The sequence below is a fragment of the Manihot esculenta genome, chromosome 14 (genome assembly GCF_001659605.2).
Source record: "Manihot esculenta cultivar AM560-2 chromosome 14, M.esculenta_v8, whole genome shotgun sequence".
Lineage (NCBI taxonomy): Eukaryota > Viridiplantae > Streptophyta > Magnoliopsida > Malpighiales > Euphorbiaceae > Manihot > Manihot esculenta.
Genome location: NC_035174.2, coordinates 18,033,653 through 18,053,286, shown reverse-complemented (window position 1 = coordinate 18,053,286; position 19,634 = coordinate 18,033,653). Strand labels below are relative to the sequence as shown.

The 19,634-nt window shown below is 33.0% G+C and overlaps 1 protein-coding gene across 2 annotated transcripts; it reads right to left on the bottom strand.

Moving 5' to 3' along the window:
• Positions 1-657: 657 nt before the first annotated feature.
• LOC110630708 ((DL)-glycerol-3-phosphatase 2) lies at positions 658-13,909 on the bottom strand. Of its 2 annotated transcripts, none has more exons than XM_021778256.2 (6): positions 13,563-13,909; positions 12,011-12,290; positions 10,939-10,999; positions 10,683-10,830; positions 10,474-10,553; positions 658-1,025 (listed from the first exon to the last, which is right to left on the bottom strand). In XM_021778256.2, the coding sequence occupies exons 2-6, from the start codon at positions 12,270-12,272 to the stop codon at positions 893-895; spliced, it is 684 nt and encodes a 227-aa protein (XP_021633948.1). In that variant the 5' UTR covers positions 12,273-12,290; positions 13,563-13,909; the 3' UTR covers positions 658-892. The 2 variants fall into 2 exon arrangements, with proteins under 2 accessions (XP_021633948.1, XP_021633947.1); XM_021778255.2 differs by having other exon boundaries at positions 12,011-12,235; positions 13,563-13,900.
• Positions 13,910-19,634: the final 5,725 nt, after the last annotated feature.

Here is a 19,634-nt window from a genome sequence, read left to right as displayed (position 1 = left end):
TTATTTTAATTTTATTTTTATTAAAATTATTATCGACCAATTTTTCTTGAATTCATATAATATACTTATTATTTAATATCACTTTTAAAACTATAGTTACAAAAATAATATTATTAAATATATTAATCATGAAATATTATTTAATATGATTCAATATAAAAATATTAAAAATAATAAAATATTTTTTTAAAATATTTTTTTAATTATTCTTTTAATTCTTAAATATAATACTAATCCATTATATTTTTTTAAATTATATTTAGAGTAAATTTAAAAAAATTAATAATATATAAATTAAATATTTAATTATCCCGACTTAGTTAAATAGCTAAAAGAATATGTATTTCATCTGAATTTTAATTCTTTCATCTCCTAAAAAAATAATTAATAAAATAAATAATTACTAAAAATTTCTATATTTTTAATTTTATTGTAATTCTAATTTAAAATTTAAAATTATTATTAATTTTAACTTGAAATTTACCACTAACATGAAATTGCGTGGTGGTGATATAACCATTCCGTTAATTTTTAAAGGCACAAATAACGATAAAATATATTTGAAACAATTTTAAAAAATTAAATTTTAATGGAAAAAAAATATAATGTAATTGCATAAGATTTTTTTACCATTATTTTTTTTTCTTTTCAACAAAATAGAAGTAAATGTAATATTTTGATAAAAAGGTGATAGGTATAGGTTTCCTAACATGTAGGCTTCTGCCCTTTGCAAGAATAGGAAATCTGACCAAAGTTGAGGAATACCACCTAGAAATGTAATATTGCAAACCAACAATGAGAAAATGCAAAAAACGCAACCAGAAAGGGCAGATGCCTAAAATGAGACGAATAGACGAGAATCTAAAGTGATTCGTTTAAAAATCTTGCAAATTTAGTTTTCCCCTTTTTCGAAAGAAGGCAAGCCCCAGTAACCTGGATCAAATTCCAACAATGAGCTCAAAACTTGATCTGCAGTTTCATGATGAGATCTGTCTAGCCTTGGATCTGGAACCATTACAACATTCCTACACCATGTATGCAACAAGAAAATAAAAATGAAATTAGTAGCCAAGCCATTGATTCCAATATTTAAAAACTTCCAATTAGAGAACGTAGCCACTCCAAACTATTTTAAAAATGTAAATGCTCAGACATCAACGTTCATATAACTATGTTTTCCAGCATCAACACAAAACCAACAAAAAAACATATTTCCTTTGACAAAAACCGGACAACCATCAAGCCTCATCCTACTCGCCTTTTTTAAAAATAAAAAAAATAAAAAAAATACTTGCATATTCAACAAGTTGTCTCAAATTAAACAAGTATATAATGCAAACAAACACATCAAATAAAGACAATGAATTCAAGATTTATATTCTAATAAACTAATGTAAGATATCAGTAGACCTGTAACAAATTTGCCAAAACAAAATTCAAAATTTAGGAGTTTAAAGTAGTTATTGCCTTTTTTCAAGGAACAGTTTAAAATCCTAAATACTCTCCTTAGGTGATTTCTTAACTTATTTCAAAGTGAATAGTGTACACACGCACTCACACGAGAGTTTACAGCAGTAAGTAATGAGATCTGCACTTACAGCTAAAATTAGAAAGGACACATGCTTTAATCACTTGACAGTTAACAGCCATTATGACTCAATCTTTTCTACCCATAATTTATAAGGGATAATTAGGGGGTGCACAGTATTCGGGTCAAACCGAAAAAATCGATCGAATCGAATTAAACTTAATCGAACCGATTAGTGATAATAGTATATTAATTTTGATAATATAGAGAGATTAGGCTATAAACAAAATTGAAATATTTCAATTAAATTTTAGAATACTAAAAATAATGTATAAAAAATAAAAACCTCATTAAAAAGGCCAACCGATCAAATCGAATCAAATCGGTTTGATTCGGTTCAGTTTCTATTCAAAATCAGTTTGGTTTTCACATATACTAAAATTTCGGTTTTCGGTTCACCCCTAGGGATAATATTAACAGTTCCTCAATTTTCAGTTAATAACAGATTGACTATAATATCATCACAAACCCTACCAAATTGACAATGCAAGTAATAAGAAAGTAGAACATCTCCATGAGAGGAAGGAAAAAAAAGATGATGAACAAGGAGATGAGACATTGGAAGGAAAAGATCGCAACAAAGAGTCGCAGCCTTCTATTGCCTCCAAATTACCAAACACCCTAAGATTTAGCATAATAACACTTGAGCTCCAGTTGTTTCAAAACATGAATCCATGTAGTACAATTGATCCAAAACTTGAGAATTTTTTAGAGTCTAGAATTAGTTCATTGCAAGGAATAAGGAGCAATCAAATTTTAAAATTTCCAGAAACAAGCAGTCAAATTGTAAGAGTGAAGAAATATAATGAAAACCTGTGATCTCATCATGTTTAAAGGGCTTTTTCTACTGGTGTTGTTTCTTCAGTACGAGAAAAAAGACATGAGAAAAATACTAGGTCATAAACAAAGGTCTTCAAGAATATTTTTTTCCAGATTCAATATTCCAAGTTCATTGTTGGAAGATCACTGTTTCCGCTAAGTTCATATTATTTGAAAATATTTTGTTGCAAGGCTCACTCCACAACTAAGATTGGCAGTAAAGTATCACAGTTGTGTTGGAACTAGGAAGGGTACTACAATGTTTAGGTCAACTCAAACACAACAGTGCCAGTGTGCTTTTAAAAAAATAAAAACTTAATTGTATTCGTTAATTGAAAAAAGGCCCAAGCACAAACACAGCAAATACATATAATTATCAGAATCTCTCATGTTCTCTGGATTACAGTTATGCTGCTTAACCCAAGCTATGAGTTAAGAAGTCTGGTAAACTATATTAGAATGATAGAATAGAATGAGAGGAGAAGAAGAAGAGAGTGAATGGGGATGAGAGATCATATCAAAATTGAGAGAGAGAGAATTGAGAAGGAAAGTTGTTATTTAGTAATTCCATACCAAACAGCTTTACAACTCAATCCTATATACCCGAATACCTCAGGCTGTCATTTAACAGAATGTGTCTAGAATCCCTATACTATCCTCCCAGCAGGTTCTAACAAACTCCTTCCACCAATTATTTCTTATTTCTTTAAGAAGATGTAACAATACCCTCCCCAGAAGATTCTTCTTGTCCCCAAGAAGATCTAAATTCAGGAAACTGCTTAAAAATGAAGTGTTGATCTTCCCAGGTAGCTTCCTCTAGTGGCAGATTGCACCACTTAATCAGGCCCTGTTGAAATCTTTTTCCATTCCTTAAAATGCTGCGAGTCTTTAAAACTGCTTCAGGCATAATAGTCACATAATCTTCACTAAAGGAAGGGAGATCTTGAATGATAATAGTCTGGTCCCCCACCTTCATCTTCAACAAGGAAACATGGAACACAGGGTGGACAATCAAATCTGAGGTCAGCTGCAGTTTACAAGCCACAGGACCAACCTTAGCTATCACCTGATAAGTGCCATAGAACCTTGCAGTGAGCTTAAAATTCTTTCTGAGAGCCCAAGAAGCTTGTCTGCATGGCTGTAATTTTAAGTAGACCATATCCCCTACTGTAAATTCTCTTTCAGATCTCCTATCTGCATATTGTTTCATTCTGTTCTACACTTTCAACAAATTTTCTCTAATGACATGGGACGTGGTCAGGTCTGAAGAAAATCTGCCACTGTTCCCACTGTATAATCCTCAACTGCAATTAAGGCCAGAGGGGGTGGTTTATACCCATATGAAGAATTTTGGGAAATTTTGGAGTATTCTTGTGTTTCACTCTTAATCTTTATAATTGGTTTACACGACTATTTATACACAAAGAATTATAACTACACAGGAAGCAAATAATCAAATAATAACTATAGAGATAATTAAGGATCCTAATCAAATCAAATCATAATCCTAAAATCAGCATATAAATCAACACTCCTCTCAAATTGGTGCATAGATGTCACACATGCCCAACTTGCAAATCAGAGATCTTATTGTTGAGCCTTTTAGTAAACATATCTGCAAGTTGCCCAGTAGAAGTCATATAAACTAAACTCAAGACACCGTCTGTTAATTTTTCTTTAATGAAGTGCCGATTAATCTCAATGTGCTTCATTCGGTCATGTTAGACTAGATTTTGTGCTATATTGATGGCAGCTTTATTGTCACAATACAAAATTATCTTGTCTCTCTCGGGCAACCTTAGCTCTTCCAATAACTTCTGCAACCACAAGAGTTCACACACACCTTGGGCCATTGCTCTGTATTCTACTTCAGCACTTGACCGAGTAACAACACTTTGTTTTTTGCTCCTCCAGGTGACAAGGTTCCCTCCCACAACTGTGCAGTAGCCAGAGATGGATCTCCTGTCATCGAGAGATCCTATCCAATCTGCATCTGTAAAAGTTTCAACTCGGAGGTGACCATGTTTTGAGTAAAAAAGCCATTTTCCTGGAGCAGACTTTAGTTATCTCAAGATGCAAAGTACAGTCTGCATATGAGTCTCGCGAGGGTCATGCATGAATTGCCTGACTAAGCTAATAGCATAGGCTATATACGGTCGAGTGTGTGAGAGATAAAACAACCTCCCTACCAATCTCTGGTATCTTCCAATATCCACAGACTCGCCAGTTCCTACTTGCATCTTGTGGTTACTTTCAATGGAAAATTCTACTGGTTTACACCCCAACATACCAGATTCTTGCAAAAGATTCAGAATGTACTTTCTTTGGGAGATGAAAATTCTTTTTTCTAATCTAGCCACCTCAATACCTAGAAAATATCGCAGTTTTTCTAAATCTTTTATTTCAAAATCTTGAACCAACAATCTTTTTAGTTGATTCATTTCCTCTTCGTCATCACCTGTCAGGACTATATCATCAACTGTCAGGACTATATCATCAACTGTCAGGACTATATCATCAACATACACAATAAGAAGGGTAGAGGACCTCATGCTTAGGAAGATTTTGAGTGAGAATTGTGTATGAGATTTGGAGAGCAAGGGTTGGAAGACATTGTGGAAGAATTCATAAGGGTTGGAAGACATTGTGGAAGAATTCATGAAGATGAGGCAAGAAGGGAGTGTAGATGAATATTAAGATAAATTTGAGGATCTCAGAATTAGAATAAAGAGAGTAATGCCTTATTTAGGAGAGGATTATTTTCTTTGTGAGTTTATTAGGGGCTTAAGGGATGAAATTAGACCAATGGTAAGAATGTTAAAACACATATATCCCTCTCATGCCTTTGAGATTGCTAGATTTTAAGAGCAACTCTTAGGTTATGCAAAGAAAACTCCTTATTTTCATAAATCTATACAGTCCTATTCTCAACCAAACACTTATAACCAAAACTTTTCTTCCCATAAAACCAACCAAACACCTTCAAATTATCCCCATCCACCAAAACCACTCAATCAAGACATTGGTAACAACCCAAAAACACTTACTATAACTCCCAGAAACCAATCAAACAACAACCAAAGCCAAACACCCATGAGCAATCAAGCCGCAGTCAACCAAACACTTACCAAAACCAATAATAATTTATTCCCAGAAGTAATAATTCAGGCAACCCAAACCCTATTATAGATGTAGAGAGAAGTATTTTCTAGGTCACCAATGCAAACAAAAACCTATAATGGCCATGCAAAGAGAGGAACTTGAGTTGGAGGTGGATAAGGAATGGCATGAGATGCTAAAGGGAGAGGAAGGAACTGAAAAAGGAAGAGATGACTTTGTCCTTAAATGCTATAGAGGGTAGTGAAGGAGAAGCAATTATGAGGGTTTTGGGACAATATAAGAATAGGTAGTTCATAATATTGATGGATAGTGGGAGTATCCACAGTTTCATGGATGCTAGAATGGCTGCTGAGTTAAAACTACCCTTGATAGAGGTTCCTGAGATGGCAACAACAGTGGCTGATGGTAGAAGGATGACCAGCACTCATATGTGTCTTAGATTTACTTAGTGGGTTCAATATTTCAAGTTTACATTTTATTTGAGGGTGCTAGATATAGGTAATTTTGATATCATATTGGGAGTAAATTGGATGAAGCTATTTGATCCTTCCTATTTGATTTTCACTACTCCACTGTGACCTTTAGGAGGAAGGAAGGCTGATTACTTTGCAGGCCATAAGAGATTTGTCTTCTACAACCAAGCTGTTGCTAGTAACAATTATGAGCTATTACTAAATTGAAGTGGGGCAAATTTTCAGTTTCTTCTTGTTTACATTGTTGTCCCATCAAGTGAGGAGAACAAGTCAGCTCCTGAAGATGATATACCCAATTATGAATTACAGTTACTCCTAAACAAGTACCAAGCTATATTCTAAACACCTTCAGCCCTACCACCTTTCAAACATTATAATCATTATATTCCATTGCTACCCAATACTCAGCCTTTCAACATAAGACCTTATAGATAACCACATTTTCAGAAAAAACGAGATTGAAAAATTGGTTACTGAAATGCTGAAAAATTCACTCATTCAGCCTATTTCCAGCCTTTCTCCTCACCTATTTTACTAGTAAAGAAGGATGGCTCATTGCTACCCAATACTCAGCCTTTCAGCATAAGACCTTATAGATACCCACATTTTCAGAAAAACGAAATTGAAAAATTGGTTACTGAAATGCTGAAAAATTCACTCATTCAGCCTATTTCCATCCCTTTCTCCTCACCTGTTTTACTAGTAAAGAATGATGGCTCATGGAGGTTTGTGTAGACTATAAAAAGCTGAATAGTCTCACAATTTAAGATTAATTTCCCACCCCATCATAGATGGTTTATTAGATGAGTTACATGGGACTAAGATTTTCTTTAAAATTGACTTGGCTAGTTATTACCAGATAAAAATGGACCCACCAGACATCTCTAAAACTGCCTTCAAAACTTATCGTGGCCATTTTGAGTTTAAGGTGATACCATTTAGACTCACTAATGCCCCAGCTACCTTCGAAGCTCTCATGAACCATATTTTTCAACCCCATTTTAGAAAATTTGTACTAGTACTTTTTTTATGATATACTAGTATGTAGCTCATGATGGGACAACATTTGCAACATTTGGCTGTTGCCTTTGAAGTTCTACAACAGCAACAATTGCTTGCAAACAAGAAGTGTTTGTTTTGGAAGAGGCAAATTGATTCCTTGGGACATGTCATTTCTGCTGAGGGAGTAGCTACTGATTCTGCTAAGATAAGAGCAATGTGCAGCTAGCCTCTGCCTAAATCTACCAAAGAACTTAAAAGCTTTTTGGGTTTGACTGCATATTATAGAAAATTTATGTATCATTATGGACTTATTAGCAAACCTTTAACCAATCTGCTAAAGAAGGAAGCTTTTCAATGGCGTGAGGAAGCCCAAACAGTCTTTGAAACTTTGAGGGAAGCTATGACCAAAACTTCAGTGCTACCCTTACCAGATTTCAGCTAGCCCTTTATAGTGGAGAGAGATGCCAGTAATATGGGTCTGGGAGCCGTTTTGTAGCAAAATGGCCATCTAGTTGCTTATGTATCCAAGGCATTTGATCCTAGAAGTCAAGGATTGTCAGTCTATGAAAATGAATTATTGGTCCTGTCTTCCATATGTACTTGCTTAAAAAGAAAATTGGGAATGATACTATTCCTTTGCAAGATTTTCAAGTCATGTCCAATAATTATTTTTTTGTGGTTTCAAATAAACTCATGTAGCAAAGGACCATTTTGAGGCAAGGAAGAAAAGTGCTCCAAGGCCTGGTCAAATGGTTCAATCTCCCTAGTGAAGATGCTACTTGGGAAGACTAGACCTTCCTCACTGCCCAGTTTCCAAATTTCTAACCTTCTTGGGGACAAGAAGTTCCTGGGGAGGGTATCGGTACGTATTATAGGAAGAAGAAGAAGAGAGGTAAATGTAATTAGAATTGGTGGAAACTAGGAGAGGGTATTCAAGGTATATTTTCATAAAGTAGTTATATAGCTGGTTAGTTTGTTATCCAGCTGTATTGTATTTTGAAACAGCATATATGGGAGAATCTCAATTGTATAGGGGCATTCTAAATGAGTTAATGAAATCTTAGTCTCTATTCCCTCTCAATTTTGTCTCCTTCTCCTCTTTCTCTCTAATTCTTCTACTTTCTCCCTATAGATTCTTTCTCTGTACTGTTTGGCAATCCGCCACAATAAAAACTCCTCATCCAGACCACTCCCAAAGTTACATAAATCCTCCTATGTCCAGCACCCTTAAGTCAAAGTAGAACTGCTGGCTTTGAATCTTTCAACAAAAAGACTGACACAGATGCTTGCAAGTTATTTTCCTTTCATCTGCACTATAGCAGAACATGAAATCCGAATGAGAGGCAGCACAAGAAATCTGAATGAGAGGCAGCCCCAAGTCCTCCACCACCTTCTTATCTATAAACTATTTGTACTTCCACTATCCACCAAAATAACTAATTGTCCATTCTTATAAACCCCTAACATCTTAATTGTTTCCATTTCATGAATTCCTTCCACAGCATGAATAGACAATGCGGCTTTTTTAAGTTGTTCCCATTGCTCCATTACTTTTGGAGCCTCATGCCAAACTTCTCCATTATCATCCAGCCCTCCCCCATGTACTGCCATCACAGTTTTAAATTTACATTGGTGCCATGGAAAATACCTTTCCCCACATTTATAGCAAGGTATGGAAGTGTTTCTGTTACTGGTATTAGTTGGTAAGGTGGTGCTGGAGGTGGCTAGTGTTGGGCAGTCACAGGTGTGCCGGTGACTTTGTGATTTAATGTTGGAACTGGAAGGTTTATGCATGGATGAAGTGTATGTGAGAGGCGGTTTAGATGGGTATGGATGTGTTTGGCTGAATTGAATTGAGTGGTTTTGTGGGTATTTGGATAAGAATTGGCAAAAGAGCTATGTGTTTGGTAAGTATTTCTGGGAGAATTTGGATAGGAATAAGGCTTGTAAGGGGTCTAGGCTTCTTACTATTCTCAAACAATTGCTCCAGCAATCTAACTACCTCAAATGATTGATATAAATTTGCAGATTTCATCATTCTTACCATGGATCTTATATCATCTCTCAACCCATTTATGAATGCTGACACGAAATATGCCAGTTAACTCAGGCATAACTCTTTCCATCCTCACTCTCAACCCTTCAAACACATCTTAGTACTCTACCACAGAATTCTCTTGTCTAAGTCTCATAAATTCCTCTACAACATCCTCGACTCCAGCTCCCCATATCTGTTGCAAATACCCTTCACGAAATTCTTCCCAATAATTGGATCCATTCTCAACCCAATTCTGAAACCATGCATCAGCACTTTCAAAACCTAGCAATATTCACCCTCTGTTCTCTCGAAACACTATACACCTCAAACTACTTCTCACATTTTCTAATCCAGGACCTTGAATCTACACCTTCAAATGCAATTAATTCAATTTTAGGCAGTAATTTGGACATACCTTCAGAATCTATAGTAGATCCAAGGCTCTCCTTATCTGGGGTGGGTAGAATACCTTGGCTCTCCCCATTTTTACCACTTTCGGCCGATGTCTCCCCTTCCGTCCGATTCCTTTCCCGTTATCTCTTAGCAGATGCACCAATAAGGATTGCAATTCACCCAAGATGGCATCCTTATTTTCTTTTGCAAATTGTTTGAATTCATTTCGCAGCTCCTGCAATTCACCACTGAACTTCTCGGCAGTTTTCTTAGAATTCTCTCGAAGAATTCTGAGCTGCTGCACCAATTCCGTGGTCCTCGCAACATTGGAACTAACCACCACTAATGACCTAGTCATATTCCACAGCTGAAAACACTCTGTCGAGTCTCAGCCAGCAATCCAGTAGGCTCTGATACCAATTGTTAAGGTAGAGGACCTTAACAAGAAATTGGATGAGGGAGAAGAGATTTGGAGAAGAGAGAGAGGGAGGAAGAGAATTTGAGAGAGAAGAGAGATTATATTTCGTTTACTCAAATTGAGCATGCGTTTACAGTGTGTCTCTCTCTGTTTATATTTTATAGTTATGGTTGTTATAACTAACAACTATTACAGCTGTATAACTAATCTAGCTCATACCCCTCTCCCATACATTCTGACCCAGCCTTTCCCATATTCTACTTATTTACTATTAACTGTGGCAGTAACTTCTGGACTCTACTTCTTATGCCACTTTCTCCTCTGATATGTGGCACCTAACTAGCCCTTTCTCACTTTTTAATATTAGCTAAAGATTTGGATAAATTTAACCATGTCACATTCTTTAATTACATGTGATATAAAAAAAAATTACGTTTCAAAACAAAAAACCCACCAGAGAGAGTCTACTCATATCAAAATTTACTCATTAAGTAGACCAAAAACCTCAATAAAGAAACTATTGCATATGTAGGATACAAAGTAAAATATTGATTATGATAAAAGGAAATCATAATCAATGCCTAATATATGTTGAAGAAAGGAATCCAGACAATGCACTCACATTCCAGCATTCTTAGCTGCAAGAACACCCGAGGGTGCATCTTCAAAAACAAGAATCTTCTTTGGATCTACTGGCTCGCCCTATAGTCACAGAAATTCATAAACTGTAAATTAGGTAGAAAAGCAATCAACTGAATCAAGTAAACACTATATCCCAACTGAATTTACAGCTATCAGTCACAATAACAGAAAAACCTCTAGGATATTTACCTCAAATCTCCTGGCTGCAGCAAGGAATATATCTGGTGATGGCTTTCCTTTTTTAACTTCTGGATCATCTCCAAGAACAATATGATGCATCAAGGAGAAAAGTTCACCATGTCTTTGTGTTTTCAATTGAAAATGCCGCTTGTGAGATCTGAAAAATATATCCTATTTAGTAGATTTCATAAACTTGGAAGGAAAATAACAAACTGAGATGAACTATACCATTCACAAACAAAAAGCTACAAGGAATGGAACACACCCAGTCGCTACACAAATTGGAATTCCTTTTGCATGGAGATGCCCGATCAAACGGCTAGCTCCTACAATAAGAATCAAATATGTGACTACATTTGGACTTACATAAGAGTAAAAGATTATTTAATAAAACTTTTAAAGTCACCTAGAAGAGATAATGTAAAAGCTTTTGCACAATTTGAAACCAACAGAAGATGACTGTTTAGTGTGTACAAGTATTTGAGAAGGAGACAATTACTTCAACTCATTTAAGTGCCTTTAATTTTATATGTTTTTAGTTGATGGAGTATAAGGTCACCTATTGGCTTGAATTAAAAATAAATAAAAATAAAATAAAATTGAGTTTGAACCTAATATTTGTTTTGCTAATAAAAACATATTTCAAAACCGAATCAATCACAAGAACAACTTAGTTTTTAAGGAAAAGGCTTTGGGGGGGGGGGGGTTCAAGCTTGTTTAGACCACAACAAAACAATGTAAGAGAATGTTGACAAATTTACAAATTGAGTAAAAAAAATATCAGTACATCTACTATTAGTATTAGCATTAGTTAATAGTTTACTATTAGCACAAAATTATAACATGACTATGATCTATAACTATTAAAGAGGTACAAATATTTTTCAAAAAGTAAATTTAAGGATGAAAAGTTTTATACCAACTGTAATTTAATTGTTAGACCTATAACAGTTTAGATCTTATGTTATAACTTATAACATTAAAATTTACGATAATTTTTTAGCCAATTAAAACTAGTTCTATTATATTCGTGATTACAATTAACAAATAATTGATAACAAGGTTTTCATTAATTATTAAAGCCATTATTGGCTTATATTTGATGAGTAATAAACATTTACTGACATTGTCTTTTATTTGTTTTCCTTTATAATCATGAAGGCAAAAAATTTTCAAATCTTCCATGCATAAGCATCATGAAAGAGCATTGTTCAAAGCATTTGGATTAATTATTAATCTTACCCTCCCCCCAACAAAAAATAAAATCACTTTATCAAACCCATAGCAAAAAAATCAAGAAAGTAAAATGAATATAGAAATGCTGCAGTAAATGATACCTGGCATCAGCTCACTTGTTGGAAACATGTGTCGCAGCATGTCTTCTCTTTCTACAAGAAAGTCCTCAGCTGAAAGGGAATCACTAATCCCTGTCTCGTGAACAAAAACCTGAGCTGCTTCTATTGCTTTCTTCCCCATCATTTTTGCCTTGAGAGACCAATCAAAGGTTTTATTATATCTAGCAAGTATTTTTTCCTGGACTTCAGTATAGAATTTCTCTGTGTCTGATACAAGGAGCAGTAGAAAGCTCATCACATGCATAGTTCATTTAATCATTTCCTAACAAAAAATGCAGAAAAGCAAGGGAAAAAGTCTTAGATGATTGATATATATATTACGTCCACAATATTAGAATTTGGCAAATAGAGGATCCCTAGTTAGGTGTACATCACCAACCTCCCAATCTATTATTTGCTGGGTGTAATTAAAAGGACTGTCCTCCCTTTTTCAAGAACCTATAAATTAAGGCCCTTGTCCAATTCACCATAAAGTTCAGCTCTTACCAAAACAAGCAGTGTTGTACTGGCTAAGGGCTCACTACAACTATCTAAAATAGGAAGAAACAATATAGGATATTAGTGAAACCTTAGGACTTACAAGATTTGGCATAACACTATCAAGTGCTCAAAAACATCAATAAATGAGCTTGTAACTAATTTCTCCAAAAGGACTTGTAAACTAATTTTGGCACAAACACAGGCACAAAAATAAACAAAAAAAAAACCCACAGCATTTCACCTGAATAAGTGTCATAAATGCTGATTATGAACTGAAAATAAGCTGAAAAAAGAACACCCATGGTACAGTAGAAGCAGCCGCTTTTCAACACGTACAAAAAAATGAATAAATAAAAAATACCACAGACAGTAAAACTTTTACTAACATTAGCAGAGTTGATACAAGTTATGAGCTTAATGCAACATGACTGAGGTTCCTTCCACCTATCAATTTACTTCAACTCCACCAGCCAAGGAAAGCAATAGCATAGCGCCTAGTAGCTCAATGACTATCCTCAAAAATCCACGCTCTTCTCCTCCTTCATGTGCTCTATGTCCTTTCACGTGATTCCCTCTACTCCCTACCTCTTCCTTTGTAACCCCTTCCCCTCCAAAAATAGGAAAGTCTGTAACACTATTATAAATCGTTCTTACTGTAGCTAGAAGATATTATATTATTAGAATTATTCTCCTCCGAATAAGCCAAGGGTGTTGAGGGATTAGTCTCCCAAATTGAAAAAAAAAAAAAATTCAGCAAATATCAACTAAGAAACTAGAGCATTCTACTGCAGCATCATATTCCATCTTAATCCCCATATAAATCAGTTCTCAATGTTTTAACAGCATTAGAAATGTATTAAGTCACCCAAAATCAAACAGACATACGGATCAAAGTCCAAAGAGAAATAAGTTCATTTTTGGCTCTGAATGGTAAAACAATCGTTCCAATATGACACAATGCATAAACAGAGCAATGCCAATCGAAGATACATAAGTGATGAAATTCGCATAGAGGCAGTCCAATGAACGAAGAGGAAGTGTTCGATGAAATTACCGAGTAAGAGACCATCCATGTCGAAGATTACGTGAGTGATGGGTTCTTTTACTGAAAGGGTAACGGAGGAATTGGCCATTTCAAAAATCGTAATTGAGAAGCAATGGGTGAACGGCCGCAATTGGATGGTGAACGTCGGCTTCAAATGGCTTCAGCTACCCTGGCGAAGAAACAAAGCTGCCAGCGCTGATCTACAATGAAGGAGAGCACCCTTAAAAAAAGGGCAAAATTGCAGCTTGCAGGCACAGATCGTGAAATTAATGCAGGGTTCGGGTTGTCTGTGGCAGTGAACAGTATGCAATATTTAACATCGAAGCATAGATTTTTTTTTTTAATTACAAAAACATCTTTTGGTATTTTTTTTAAGAAGAAAATGGGTGATAATGCATTAGGACCGAGAATTGGTAAGTTGGATTCAAACTAGAATTCTAAGTATTTGTAAAACAACAAACGGAATTTGAGAATAAATTGATTTAAATTGAATGAGTACGTAATTAAAATATTTTAATTTTAATTAAAATTTAATTTTTCTATCTTATTAAAATAATATAATATTATTAATTAATCAATTCAATTCTATTATGTTAAATTTTTTTTAATTAAAATTAAATTGAAATTATCAAATTTTTTAAAAGTTAAAATCAAAATATATTAAAAAAATATAAAATTAAATTAAAATTTTAAATTAATTCAGTTCAATCGAGTATTACAATTTGAAGCGAATGCTACTTAGTTCATATTGCATTAATTGATATTTCATTAATTTACTCAAGACCAATTAAAGAGTTTAATAGTAGGCTTGATTAGGCTGTTAGGGGCCAAAAAATTAATTAGTTCTAGACTCATACTAATTGAGAAACTCTAGCACCAAACAACAAAAGAAACTCTCCATCCTTGGAGTCTCCACTAGCCAACAAAAAAATCATTGCATTTCAGTAGAACAAACCTAGAAGGAAAAAAAGAAAATCATCAAAAAATTATCGTCTTATCACAAACCAACACATAATTTGAAAAAATCATTAACGTATCCAAACTTGAGTTGAAAAAATTAAAGAAACTTCAACTAAGCTCGAAGTGTTGTCATAGCTATAGGAAGGGGATTTAAGCAGAACTTTTGCATTATTTGATTTTCATTTCAAACTATAGCTAATAATTGGCAAGTTAATTTTCATTTCAACATGTCGTATATATAGTCCTTGAGACTGTATTTATCTTTTGAGTAGTAATTTGAGTTTGATACCGCTTATGTACTTGTATAATGTATGAGTATACAATAAGTTTTGACTTAAGTTAGTTGTACATGGAGTTAAGGGTTAGTCAAGACGGATTTATTACCTTGAATAAGCAGACAAAATCGTATCATTGGCTCAAGTCGGTGTGACTTACTTAAAAAGAGTTTTTAATGTAAATTTTGATAATCAAGAATTGGAATTAAGTAATAGTTATATGATCCATAGTATTGGAGTTTAACATTTACTGTGATCTTGATCAGAATTCTATAACGAAAGGATTTTAGTACATGATAATTTATGATCATATTTTAAATCGGATGAAATAATATAATTATTGTTAATTAAATAGTCATAACATGTAGACACTAACCATAATTTATAGAAACCGAGAATGCATGGGATGTCATTCAAAATATATAAAAAGGTCGTTTTCATTTCCGTTACTAATTAACTACGAACAATCTTGACAAAATTAATTAATTAAATATGCTTAAGTAATTAAATTTATTAATGAATTTAGTTAGTAAAATAAGTTGCAATTACCTAATATGACTTGAACTAAATTCAACCGTGATGAGTTAAAATTAAACTAATGGAGATAAAATTAAGTTCATCAAGAGATAAAGGATTTTGATCGTAAGTGGTGGATAGTGCCAAGATGAATATAATTGCAGACCTAAATTCTATCAAGCGAAAATTATATCTACGCTACAAGAAATAGGATCCTAAATTTTTTTTTCGAATAATTAATCTCTAATTTTTTTTCATATTGGCTAATAGGTTAATTTTCTTAGACATAATTATTGTATGATAATTTATTGATCATGAACCTTGAATTAATTAAATAAAATTAAAGTATTGATCATAAAATTATAATATGGAGGATTGTAAATTAATTAATTCTACTCCTTGAATTAATTAATTATTGTATCCATTAAATTTAGTTTTTCCCTAAATCTACATACCTCTTCTCCCAAATCTCTAACTCTTCTCTTTTTTCTAAATCAATAAACTTCTATTTCTCCTCCTCTCAATCATTCATCCCAACCGATTCTTTCCATTTCGAAATAAATTACAATATTATCATCCCAAGTATGGCTTTGAACTTTTTACTAGTTGTATTTCTTTGATTTTATATATTATGGTGATGATTTAGAAAATTTTCTCGGCAAATAAACGGAAAACCAGGGTTTAGGAGAAGCAAAGGGATGAAGAAGAGCTGAAGGGAACTGCACGCAGTTGACCCCTTTTATAATGGTTTTCGTTTTTATAGGCTCTTATAATCTTTGGGCTTATTATGCCACTCCTAACAGGACTTGGTTTGGTGATTACTATTTTTTTTTTTTCATAAAATGTTTGGGGTTTTTAAGTTTCATGAGAATAATTTTCTTGTGCAAAAGCAACATCAGTTTCCAAAAGCAAGAAACTTGGAAACTGATCTTGCTTTTTAAGCAAGAAACTTTGAGTCTATATATTAATGCTGTTGAATATGGAAACGATGTTGCTTTTGGCTTTATGAATTTAATTAAACACTTATTAAAGTGGAATTTGAGAAATACTATTGGTTTGAGTTGGCAAGTGTAGATATCAATACAAAAAAATTTTGAGTTTTAATTTAGAATTCTCTTATCATGAGAGGGATAGTTTATGATTTTGAAATTTCTCTCTCTCTATTTACCACAATTTTAATGCAAAAAGTAGGAGCAATTTTTCAAATCATGCAAAAATGGAGAAATATTTTCAAAAACATGCAGGATCCGAAAATATTTTCGGATTCTGTGTGTCAACGAAGCGTGTTCGGCAGTCATACTGCTGAACACTCTTGATAGACACCCATGGTGTCGAACAAGGGAGAGTTCGACACCATGGGTGTCGAACTCTGCTTTGGTGAGCTTGTTCGGCACTCATAGTGCCGAACAAGCTCGTCCGGGCCATGGGAGCAGCGCAACACTGCTCCCGTGGCTGCCAGATTGGCGGAAAAAATTATTCGCCACTTAAAGTGGCGAACAATTGTGCTGCGTGGCATGTTCGCCACCTTGGGTGGCGAACACGCACAGAAAACTAAACCCCGTCAGGAATCCCTGACGAGCGTTGACTAGGAAAAGTGTTCGCCATTATAAGTGGCGAACACTTTTCTGTTGCATGCAGAGCCACGCGGGCCTGCATGCACAGGAGAGACGTTGGCTTTTATTCTTCCTCTCCCACCCTCTCTTTCTTTTGAGCTTTCATTCTTCCTCTTCAGCACTGATTCTCCTTCTCCGGCTGTTCACTTCTCCTTCTCCGGCACTTCACTTCTCCTCCTCCGGCTCTTCACTTCTCCATCTCCGGCTTCTCCTCCTCCGGCTCTTCACTTTGGCATAGATCATCACATCTTCTTCAACACACCGTTCATCAGGTTTTTCTAAATTTTTTTTTTAATTTTATATATATATATATATATATATATATATATTATTTACTTTATATATGAAAATGAAATAATAAATTAAAATATTAAGATATATTTTTTTTTGAAATAGAAAATATTAAGATATATCAAATTTAAAATTAAAAAATATAAGATATTTCAGAATAAATAGTATTGTTAATATAATTTTTTATGTAATTTTTATAAATTTAAAAATATTATTAAATGAAGTTTAAAATTTTTAAAAATTAAATAATTAGTATTTTAATTTAAGGGAATAAATAATTAATTATTTAAAAAAATGTTAACCGTCCATCAATGATTTAATTAAAAAAATTATTTAATTATATTTTTATGATAATTTATCTGTAAAATATATTAAAGATTGCAATAAAGTTAAATAAAAATAATGTATATCTTTAAATATTTGTAAAGTAATGTGTGAAGAAATTTTTTAAATGATAGTTTAAAATTTTTTTTAAAAGAATATAATATTTTAAATTCAAATATTATAACAATATATAAATTAATGAGAATTAATTATATTTTATATTGAAGTTTTTGTAAATATTTGCAATATCGTATAAAATTTAATATTTTGAAAAGAAATATAATTAAAAAATAATAAACTTTTGTATTATTCTAAAATTATTTTTTTTTGTATTCTAATGAAATAATTTTTTTAAAATTAATCCGTTACATTTATTTGTATTAAAATTAATTTTTAAAGAATATAATAATTTAAATTCTTAAATTATTTCATCCGTGTATTTCGTTTTTAATTTTTTTGATATTATTATTTATTTTAATTTGTATATTATAATAGTATATAAATTGATTAGTAGTAATTTTATTTTATGTTTAAGTTTTTTTAAATAATTTGTAATATGTAATGAAATTTAATTTTTTAATTAAATATAAAAAAATGTAATAAAATTTAACAGTTTTTTAAATATTGAATTAAAATGTTTAATAAAATTATTAAATTAATTAATTAATTAAATATTAATTTAATTGTTTTGATTAATAGTGTTAAATTTGTTGTGAGTTTATGATAGAATATTTGTTGTGAGTTTTGGGTAAAATATTTGTTGTTATTTTAGGATGAAATATTTGATGTGATATAATATTTATTGTGATTTTTGGATAGAATATTTTTGAATTAGTAGTATTTATTGTGATTTTTTTATATAATATGTATATTATTGTAGTGATAAATTATGTTCCGTTATTTAGTGAATAAATGATATTTAAATATTGTTAGTGATTATGAATATAATAAAGTTTGTGAATGTGTATCTCTATAACATTTTATTGTGGTGTGATATTGTAAATGTAATTATAATTAAAATGATAATAAAATATAATAATTTTGTAAAAATAAAATAATTTAATTTTATAAAATATTTATTGGATATAGTAGTTATTGTGATATTTGGATAGAATACTTTTGAATTAGTAGTAATTATTTTTTGATTTTTTGATATAATATTTTTTAAATATGTATATTATTGTATTGTTAAATGAAGTAGTGTTATTTAGTGAATAATTGGTGTTTGAATATTGTATATAATTTTACATAATTAGGTATGGAGGAAAGACACAATCGCCGTGACCGCCGTAATTATATTTTACCGGGTCCAAACGATCCATCCTTGCTATATGCACAAGCCGATCATCGGTCTGAGGCTATATGGCAAGGAAGTATGGAAGTTGGGGCAATTGCTTGCAGAAGGACGGGAACAATTTTACATCTGGACGACATTCCGGATCGAATAATACCTTACCTGCGACGAACTGGATTTTATGGGGTAATACGGTTAGGATTTTTTGCATTGGATTGGCATCTAATTAATGCCTTGGTGGAGCGGTGGTGACCAGAGACCCATACGTTTATGTTTCCCGAAGGGAAAATGACCATTACCCTTCAGGATGTAGGGTTAATAACCGGATTGCCGGTCGATGGTGCAGCTGTTACAGGGCGTTCACGCCACCATTGGCCATCGGTGTGTGTAAAATTTAGCTGATATTGAAATGAAAATAGAGCAAAAATGTATATCATTGATCTGTAAATTCTCATGTTTATATACACATTTGGAAAACTGATTTCTAACTAACTGAGTCTTCTAGAATTTTCATGAATTTTCTGGAATTTCTTAGAATAAATACATCTTGTCCATACGGTGTCGTTTTGCATCTGGGTTTAATTTTGTCATTGCTTCTCTGTGGCGTCGTTTTGGCTTTGGCGCTTTGGCAGTGTCTTTTGCCTTTGTTCTCTGCGACGTCGTTTGGGAGAGACAGTATATAACATCTCTTCACGCCCCCCGCAAGATGGAGTTGCCCTAAATTTTGGAGAAACCCATCTTGGATAGAAGAGTCTGGAACTGCGCCGCGCTCCTAAAGACTTTGTGAAGAGATCAGCAATCTGTTGCC